This window comes from Panicum hallii, chromosome 6 (genome assembly GCF_002211085.1).
Source record: "Panicum hallii strain FIL2 chromosome 6, PHallii_v3.1, whole genome shotgun sequence".
Lineage (NCBI taxonomy): Eukaryota > Viridiplantae > Streptophyta > Magnoliopsida > Poales > Poaceae > Panicum > Panicum hallii.
The window spans coordinates 38,900,014-38,910,850 of NC_038047.1; the positions used below are offsets into that span (position 1 = coordinate 38,900,014).

Here is a 10,837-nt window from a genome sequence, read left to right on the forward strand (position 1 = left end):
GAATTAATGGATAAGGGAACACATAGACAACAATCTCGAAAAAGATCATGATACATGATACAGGATACATGTTCAACAATCTGAAAAAAACATGAAACATGTTTAACAATCTGAAAAAAACATGAAACATGTTTAACAATCTGAAAAAAAACACATGACACCTCAAACCATGAAACAGGGAAAAAAAACATAGGAGGAAAAAAAACATCTCTACTTTCCATACTTGCCCATATACTTTCTAGTAAGCCAGCTGAACCTAAACTCATTAGAAGGAAACGTCATGAACATTTCTCTCTGTTCCTTTTTCACAAATAATTCAGATGCAATGAAATATTCGTTGCTCTCATAATCGGCACCACAAGCAAGAACGTGTCCCATCACTTCATCAATAGAATATTTTCCTTCTTTCTTGGAAGCATAAGAGCTAGCTGTAGTAGCCATGGATGTCACTGCCTCTTGAATCAGTAATGCAGTCCCTGTTTTCGGCTTCTTGCCTTTTTCTTGGATAAACCTTGGTGCTCTTTTGCCATTTTCATTGACAGGAGATGGATCCTCTTGTGTGCCCCCTTCATTGGTACTATTTTGCCCAATATCAGCTGCATCCTCTGCTGTGTCTTCTTCATTGGTGCCATGTTGTCCTTCCTCAGCACTCGCCATATGCGGTGACCAATGATCTGTACCAATACTAATGATGCTACCAAAACACACTTGTAGTTCCTCTTCATTTTGGAGTCCTTGTTTCCTGAATTTTCCACAGCCTGGAATGTCCTGAAAGATGCAAAAACCACATAAATACAACCTGAAATGAACACAAAGATGCAACATGTAAGCAACGGCTCAACACTTACCGCTCTAGCTTTCTTCCACCATTCGTCGTCCATAACGATGGTGCCCTTTGTAGGACACCAACCTGTTCCTGTTTGCCTCAACAACAATTTTTTCCATGCCTTGAAATCTTCTTTCAGCTTGTCCCATTTGTTTTTTATTTGCAGCTTGCTCACCTCAATACCGAGTCTATCTTTCATCCCTTTCTCAACTTCAGCATACCCAACCGAATTCAAATACGTGTTGGGACGATTCCCTCTACGAACTTGTTCAGCAAACAATTTGCAAAGTTCCCGAGTGTTCACAGCATTCCAATCAATTTCAACCATCTAAAACAACTTAGAAATCAATTCAGAGAAAGCTAAGGATGCATATATGCTATGTGCACTTGCATTGCTTGCTAAAGATCATTATGTGTGCACTCACTCATCCACTAGTGACTAGGCATAGGAGTAGGCATGCACACCCCCAGCAACATTTCATTCAGGCAGCTGGTAGAGAGATAAAAGTTGCACTCACTCATCCACTAGTGACTAGACATATTTTAAACTGAACTGATTTCCTCCCTTCAAAAAAAGACCTGGGTTTTATTGGTTGCTAGCACCACTACTTTATGCTGCCACATGCCATTTTGACCCTTGAGGGCCTGCACATTGCAATCCTGCTGCTAACGTAACATAGGTTCCATGCATCAGAAAATACTAGTGGTAGTATAGTTGTTGGCTTCATAAGATCTATACTACATGTTGCAGATAAAAGAATATGACTTGTTCAAATGCACACTGCTTAGTTACAAAATGCATGAAAGGAGCACATCAAAACAGAGTAATGCCTACTGCTAACGTAACCAATGCATGTTATTAGTGTCATAATTCCAGATTTTTAGGCTAATAAACACTTTCCATTCAAAGAATGAAGGATTCCCATTCGTTCTACCAGGAAAAACTAAGGGAATGCATGTGACAAAATACACAAATCATGCCAAGCTATATATATAAGCAAAAGTTTGCTCTTGCAATCTGAAATAACATAAGGGAACCACATAATACGTTTGCAATTGCGCTAACCTTGCCGGCGGAGGGAGATACGGCGGGGGGAGACGTGGCGGGGGGCGATGCAGCGGGGGCGGATGCGGCGGGGGGACACGCAGCGGGGGGGGGGGATGCGGCGGGCGGGGGCAGATGCGGCGGGGGCCGTTGCGGCGGGGGGAGACGCGGCGGGGGCGGATGCGGCGGGGGGACACGCAGCGGGGGGGGGGGGGGATGCGGCGGGCGGGGGCAGATGCGGCGGGGGGAGACGCGGCGGGGGCGGATGCGGCGGCGGGCGGAGGCGCCGGGGGCTGATGCGGCGGGGGGCGGGAGATGCGGCGGGGGGGGGGGGGGGGGGAGATGCGGCCGGCGGGGGGGGGGGGGAGATGCGGCGGGGGGCGGGGGGAGATGCGGCGGGGGGCGATGCGGCGGGGGGAGACGCGGCGGGGGCGGATGCGGCGGCGGGCGGAGGCGCCGGGGGCCGATGCGGCGGGGGGCGGGGAGATGCGGGGGGGGGGGGGAGACGCGGCGGGGGGCCGGAGGCCGGCGGGGCCCCGGAGGGCGGCGGGGGCCCGGAGGAGGGGCGGCGGCGGGTGGCCTCCCGGGCGGCGGCGGTAGGGCAGAAGGGGCGCAGGAGAGCTGTGGGGAGCGGGAGAGACGGGAGAGACGAGTTCGGGAGAGAAGAAAAGAACCAGAAACGAAACGTTTTCTTTGTAACGAGTGGCAATGGCGGGTAAATTCACTGGAACTCCACGACGACGTTCGTAATAGGAGAATTTGGAGCTGGAAACCTGGTGCTCCGTTGCTCCGATCCAAAATACACTACCGGCTCTAGGAGCATTTTGCTCCGAAGTTGGGATGTTTGGCTGGCTCTGGTCTGCTCCCCTTTGGAGTTGAACTCTAGAGTCATGCCAAACACGCCCTTAACATACATATATATGTCCATAAGCAGTTACTTATTAAAATATCCATAACATATCCATAAGCAAGGTAATGCAAGTTATCACCGAAGGTAATGCGATGCCTAGACTTTCGACACGCTCCCCTGCTAGGTCTACATGGCAAGTGCAAGGGCCTACAACGCGAAAACACAAATCAAGGAGGGGTAATATTATATCCGCTGCCGCAGTCACCTCCAGAAATGTTGTGCGCTACCGATGGTGGCGTGGACGGGCTGGCAGAAACTCCTCGAGGATGAGTACTCGTCGAACCCTGATTATAGAAAAAGTTAAATCTATTTAGTACACATATGTAAGACAATTTGAGCATTGCTAGTTATACGATATAATTACCACTTGTGGAGACGGTAGATGCACACATGGTACAAAAGTCGGCGGTGGAGGAGGAGGCGAAGGAAGCGGTGGCAAATTAAATTGTGAGCCAAGGGTAGCCGCTAACATTTCCTAAAAACCGATAGTAGATTAAATATCTTTATAGCAATGAAAAGTGCATAAGGACTTGAAAAAATATCAAACTTGCATAGTACCTGAATCTGTCGTTGCTGAGTGAAAAAACCCTGTATGTACTCGTGTTGTTGCCTTGCCCAGTCCTCTTGCCTCTGCATCGCCTCTCTATGCTGTCTTATCTCCTCCTGTAGTACACTTTTCCTTTGACTTTCCCGTTGGTAGCCCCGAGAATTCTGAGTGGACTGGGAACACCTTGCCTCACTCAAAGCACCACCTGTATCAATAACGCCATTCAACATGCTGAACCTGCCATGTTTCTTCCCTCCCCCGCTTGAGTATAAGGCACCGACATCCACATCACTCCTCCAATCGTACTCCTCCCCATGACGTGCCACCATTTCATCACCATATCTCGCCTACCATTTAGGCAACCAATAATAAGATTATATTCGAATCATCGCTTAATTGAAATCAAATTATTTTACTAACCAGAGTCTGTGTGGCATTCTCACTGCAAAGCAACTCTGGCTGTGTAGGATCGGCGCCGTTGTGGCCTCGAATGTATGTTTCAATATAGCTTGGTGCCACCCCACTTTGTGATATTGCAAGTAAGCACATAATAAACAAATTGAAATAATAAACACGTACCATTCGACGAGCCAAACGAAGATGTCCATCAGCCCTATATCTTTGTGTAACCCGTGGTCTTGCTTGACGATTAGCTCTCTTCATCCTAGATTTTTCCACAAAGCTAGGTGAAGCCCAATAAGCACAAAGTGCTCGCCATGCATCCGGACACTTTCTCAACCAAGGCAAACCGCTAATATCAACTTCAAGGTACTCATCCTCTCGAAGATATATCTCAGAAGCACCCAATTTCTTGTTCATGTCTTGCAGCTTTATTTTCTTATAGTATAAACAAACGCATTGTATACGAGCATTGGACATCATGTCCCTTACCACCTTCGTCGCTGCCTTCTCAAACACAGAACGAGCCCTATCTTGTAGGCACTGCTCCTCCCCCTTCGGCAAACGATACCTCTCCTAAAACGAAAAATTAATTCATTAGACAACTTATAAGTGAATCAAATAGATAGTAGTTATACAAATTAGACAAGTTATGATAAAAAAGTACCCAGAACTCATTCCAAACTCTCACTGCTGTCGTGACGCCCTGATCATCCGATTGCAGCTTATAATGCTCCCACTTCAATGCAGGCTGAAGCACACCTCCAATTGTGACCATTCCTGGGTAGTGAAACCGACAAAGTGTTCCCAATGTTGCATTCACAGGTCTTAACCTATTTCTTCCCTCCCAACAAATATCGTTCCCACTGCCTGCAATTAGAACATGATATCCATCATGTTTCTTACTTGAACTATATAATATATTAAATAAAACAATCACAATAATAAAATATTTTACTTACCAATCCCCATATGGCCTAATCTGTCGACGATTTGCCGGATTGGTTGCTGCAGGGGTCATCACATTGTTGCCTCTAAATCTAAATGTGGTGTATTAGTTAGCTAGCTCATACAAAATTTTTCATGAAATGATCGTAAGTACCTGAACACAGTTTGTGCAGCAGTATCCTCCTCTTCATCCTCCTCATCCTCCTCCTCTACCTCTTCTCTGTCCGAGCACCCATGTCCCTCTCCACTACCTCCATCCCCATCGCCATCCACATTCGCGACATATTCTTCCTCATCCGCACCCCTACCTTCCTCTTCTTGCTGTTCAAATACAAGTATATATTTATTGTTATTAAAAAAATTAAATTACACATGCAAACTACATATGACTTACTTGCATAGCCTCGTCTAGACACCGCTGAAGTGCACTTCTTCGGCTCAGATGAGAACTGCTGCCTCTAAAGAGAGAAGGCCTATCCGAAGATGCGGAGCCATCATTCTTCTTTCCCTGACTCCTTGAAGACGAGGATACATCCTTCTTTCCCTTCCCCTTCAGAGAGTGCACAAATGACCTCATCCTAAAAAAAATAAAATATGGTTAGTTAATATCATATAAAGCAATGGTAAATAAAAGATAACAAGTTTCATAACAACAATTAACAAATAAAACACTATTAAGAAAAACTACATATGACATCACATTACATGTTAAAATTCCTCAGGGTCATCTTCTTCAGCAACGGAGCCACCATGTGTAGTACCATGCCGCGTTTCATATGTTGTGAACATTACTTTACTAGCACGACGTGGCCGTTTTTTCTTTCGAACCTCAGAAAGTATTACATCACTGGTGTCACCATCTAATCTGTCAAGTGCCATCCCAATATCAACTTCAAATGCTCCATTACACTCATCTTCCTGAAATGCTTCAGAAATAGTACGATCAAGCTCACATTCATCGTAACCTTCATCTCCAGGAATAGGCAATCGACCTGGAGGACATACTCTCTGAACAATCCACCATGGTTCTAAACTTTCCGAATGGCATGGATACGACATATAATAGACCATCTCAACTTGATGTGCAAGGACAAATGGATTGTAACCAGAAAGTCGCAATTTATGGTTCACCTCCACTAAACCAAGTTTTTTGTTATGCTTCACGCCAGAACCTAATTTACTATTGAACCAATCACAATAAAATAACACAACTCTTAAATCTTTTGAACCTTCAAACTTCAGCTCCACTATATTCTGAATGACACCGAAATACTCCGTGATAGAACCATCTGAGGTACTCGCCGTGGTCACAACTCCACTATCTGTTGTGGCGGCATGTGGATTTTTTGCTTCAAACTTGGTTGATCGGAACCGAAATCTGTTTATGTCATAACAACCATAACTCTTTGCAGTCGTGCTTCCATGTGAAAGCTGTCTTAGATCATCATGGACACTGCTATCCTTCATGCACTACAAGTTTTAAAACTTTGTTAACTCATAACGAGTTATATAAATAGGGTAGTTAGAGTAAGGATGCTTACATGTCTTCTAAACCATATGACAAAATTAGGACCACCACGTAAACCCTCACGCCGTAAGGTTTCGAGCTGTTTAGCGGTTGGTTGTCGTGAATATCTCCATTGTTCTTGATCAAACAACCTACATATTATTTATTTAGCACAAGTACATCGGTAAACGTAATTCACATATGACATATATATCATGATACTTACACAAAATATTTTTCCATCTCCTCCATATTTGTGTACATATACAATAATGCAGTATTCCATTCTTATATGCACATTTCATAGACCGAACTAGCACCGACGGCCTTGCCAGTCCACTGAAACAACTTGAGATTGCTCCTCGGTGTCTCATTCGAGGTGTGGTAGCGCGGTATATGAGCATTAATGTTATTTTCTTCTGCAAAATATGTGCTCGTGTAGTGTGAGATCTCCTTAAGATAGAATGCTTCGGCAATGCATCCCTCCACTCGTGTTTTATTTCCGATGGTTGCTTTGAGCTTCTTTAAGTCTCGTTCAACAAAGTACATCCACCTGTATTGTACGGGACCACCCACCTTAGCTTCATAAGGCAAATGCACCAACAAGTGTTGCATTACATTCATGAAACCCGGGGGAAACACCTTCTCCATCTTACATACTAAGACAGGTATTTCCTTACTCAGTTTTCTCATTGTATTCTTGTTAATTTCTTTTGCACATAATTGCCTGTAGAAAAAACTTAACTCGGCCAACATTATCCAAACGTCTTCAGAGAGGTACCCACGCAGCATCACAGGCAACAACCTTTCCATGATGATATGGTAATCGTGACTCTTCAAACCATTCATTTTTCCAGTTACAATATTCACCGCCCGTTTTAGATTAGCTGCATATCCATCAGGAAATTTAAGGTTCTTCAGCCATAAAAGAACCTCTTTCCTCTCCGCAGGCTTAAGATAGTACTTAGCACGTGGCTTCCCTATATGGCCAGCTTGATTGGGTCTCAGAATAAGGGTTGGCCGAACACATATTTCAGCTAAGTCTTGTCGAGCTTTGAAATTATCTTTAGTCTTATCTTTCTAATAAAAAACCATACTAATTATACTTTCAGCAACATTGCGCTCTTGATGCATTACATCTAAATTATGTGGAAGGATCAAAGCAGTAGCATAAGGAAGGCTCCAAATAGCAGCTATGTGAGTCCAATTATGCTCCTCTTTGACACCTTCAAACCCATCATCTGTGGATATTAACTGACAATGGCTTGCTACAATCTCCTGACCAGTCAAACGCTTGGGTGGACCCTTAGTAACGATTGTGTCCTTGTGAAAGACATCTCGTTGAGTCCTGAACGGGTGATCATGAGGCAAGAACCGACGGTGACAGTCAAAAAAGCAGAATTTGCCACCATATTTCAAACGAAAAGCATCTGTATCACCCATGCATATCGGACAACATAGACGACCATGCGTGCTCCATCCCGAGAACATTCCATATGCAGGGAAATCATGAATAGACCAAAGAAATGCTACTCGCATATTGAAGTATTCCTTCCGACTGCTGTCATATGTCCTAACTCCATTCCACAAGTCATGCAGCTCATCAAGCAATGGTTCCATGAACATATTCAAACGCTTGTCGGGATTGTCAGGGCTAGGTATAATAAGCGTCAAAAACACATACTCATCTTTCATGCATAATGATGGTGGAAGATTGTATGGAATTGTTATCACTGGCCAACATGAATAGGGGGCAACATTTGAGTTAAAGGGAGTGAAGCCATCAGTGGCCAACCCAACACACACATTCCGGGGGTCACTTGCAAAACTTGGATCATAATGGTCGAGGGCCTTCCAAGCCGTACCATCAGAAGGATGGCTCATGCATCCTGTATTATTACGCATTCCCTCTTTGTGCCATCTCATATGTTTTGCAGTCTTCTGAGATAGGTACAACCGTTGAAACCTTGGTTTCAATGGTAGGTACCGTAACACCTTAATGGGCACACTTGTTATCTGCACACTTCCATCTTTTTTCACCACCTTCTTGTATCTGCACTTCTTACAAACCGAACAGTACTTGAGATTTTCATTGTTCTTCCAAAATAACATGCAATTGTTCTCATACACATGGATTTTTTATACGGCATCCCTAAACCAGCTAACAACTTCTTTGAGTGGTAAAAGTCTTTCGGGAACTTGTGATGTTTCGGAAGCATATCCAAAATTAAGTCAACAAGATCATTGTAACAACTTACTGAAAAGTTGTACTTGGACTTTATAGCCATTAACCGTGTCACAGCAGCAAGTTGTGATAAAGTGGTGGCCCCATGTAATGGTTCTTTTGATGACGCAAGCAGACCAAAATATTTCGGTACCTCAGCAGCATTCTCAACCTGTTGGACAAAATCATCCATCATTGCATCCATCCTATCTTCATTTTCCTCAAACCTATCAACTAGGTTGTATGGCTCCTGCTCCTGTGACTCCCCATGCTCATACCACCTCTCATAATTCGGCATTGAAGCGTCCTCCCATCAGGGAAGACTTAAAAGTGTTGCTTTATCAGTCCCAGGAGGCTGATAACACTTTTATTACATCAGATGGTACATCACCGTACAACTCTACGCGGTAATGGGCAGTGAAGCGCCACTATCGCGAGGATTACAACAAAAACCCACACTACTATGCTAGCTACGAAAAGAGGATCATCAGAGTCTTGCGCCATGCGGAACTCCAACGGTGGCCTTAACCACAGGCAAGACTGGGTGCAGGACGGAACCCTACTCGTTGTCTTCGGGGACGTAGTCTGGGTCTTCCACTGTAAAAGTAAGAATGGGGTGAGTACGAACGTACTCAGCAAGTCCAATCACACCCACGGAGGGGGTATAACAGAATTTATTGCACAGGATAATCCAAGGATAAGGTTATGGTTCATTTGCGGAAAACTCGGTTATATGCAGGGGTTTATTTTAAAAGCATTTTCAAAACAAGTTTCCCAGTACCAAGGAGCACACGGTGTTGATCCACACGGATCCAAGTTTTAAACTGCTACCGGACTCCCCGTCCGCCGTAGCACACGGCACAACTGCCGGACACTTTCCAAACAACTCACACCAGCCCAATCATTCCCAGAGAGAAACACTAGTTATGTGACCACACCATAACTTGCCCAATACCATGGGCACGGCTATTCAAATAGATTTTAACTCTGCAGAGGTGTGCAACTTTACCCACAGGTGGGGTACCATGACACGATCACCTTAGTGTCGGCGCGGATCCCAACAAAGCCATTACCCACCTTAGCTAGACCTGACTAGCCGTCACGGGATTCCATCAAGGGGTCATTCGACCTAACTCCGAGGTTTAACCGGGGCATAAGTCACACAAAGCTTATCCCTTCTCCTTGATCACCCGTTGCTCTCAGCTCTCCTGATGACTATCAGGCTAACTAGTGGGATTTATGCTAAGCCGTTGCCCATACAACGGTCAAGTGGTTTGCACGACAGGAAGCTAGGTGAGATGACACATCAACTCGGTCTTTAGGGGTGACAGGATGGATATCTCCCTTCCTTGCCCTACCACACAGGTACGAGCACACCAACGGCAATTCACACAGAAATGCCATCCATCCCGTCTAACTCATTTTTCAAGATCACATTTTATCCCTTCCCACACACACAAGTTTTCTCAATAAAATCAGGTGGTCAGAGTATGGTTATCTCAAACAGGGGTGGCTATCCTACCATGTTTTCAGCACACAAAACCTTGCAATTTTTTAAAACAGGCCACTGGGTTGTGTTTTTTTTAAAAACTAGGACAAAAACATGCATCAAAGGGCGGAATTGAACTTGCCATCATCAAACCCTTGCGGGAGGTCCTGATCGAAGCACTGTCCCTCGGGTTCGGGGTCGCAGAACTGGTCCTCGTTCGCTTGGTCACAGTCGGGACCTTCCTCGTTCACTCCGGGTCCTACGGCGCAAACAAACAAGCACACAATCAATCGAAAGAGCTAAAAGCTTTTATCGTTGAGCTTGGATCGGAAATAATTTAGTTACGGAGGTAGGGGTAATATTCTTGGGTGGTTTCTTAATGGCATGGCTAGAACTATACTACACTACCGGATTCAGGATCTTTGCCGAGTGTCTGGGACACTCGACAAAGCCAAGAAAACACTCGGCAAAGGCTTTGCCGAGCGTAACACCCGGCAAAGCGCACTCGGCAGCGAATATTCCGGCAAAGACGTCTTTGCCGAGTGCCTTTTGTCGGGCACTCGGCAAAGGCTTTGCCCAGTGTCCTGGAACGCACTCGGCAAAGAAAAGCAGCCGAGACGGCGTTTGGCGCCGTGACGGCTCTTTGCCGAGCGCCCTCCACTTGGCGCTCGGCAAAGACTGGGCCTTTGCCGAGTGCCACGCGGCAGGCACTCGGCAAAGGGCCTAGCCTTTGCCGAACGCCCTCAGTTTGGCGCTCGGCAAAGCCTCAGTCTTTGCCGAGTGCCTGTGACGTGGCACTCGGCAAAGGCCTAGTCTTTGCCGAGCGCCAAGAGAAGGGCGCTCGGCAAAGTTTAGGTCACTTTGCCGAGTGCCGGCCGCGTGGCACTCGGCCAAGTTCAGGTAATTTTGCCGAGTGCTTCGTTTATACACTCGGCAAATTGT

General features: G+C 45.5%; 1 protein-coding gene across 1 annotated transcript; it reads right to left on the reverse strand.

Moving 5' to 3' along the window:
- Positions 1-210: 210 nt before the first annotated feature.
- LOC112896564 (L10-interacting MYB domain-containing protein-like) lies at positions 211-1,154 on the reverse strand. The gene is made up of 3 exons (XM_025964578.1): positions 934-1,154; positions 843-852; positions 211-768 (listed from the first exon to the last, which is right to left on the reverse strand). The coding sequence occupies exons 1-3, from the start codon at positions 1,152-1,154 to the stop codon at positions 211-213; spliced, it is 789 nt and encodes a 262-aa protein (XP_025820363.1).
- Positions 1,155-10,837: the final 9,683 nt, after the last annotated feature.

Excerpts from the sequence above, each read along its gene's own strand:
- LOC112896564 (XM_025964578.1), bottom strand. The coding sequence starts at position 1,154 with ATGGTTGAAATTGATTGGAATGCTGTGAACACTCGGGAACTTTGCAAA.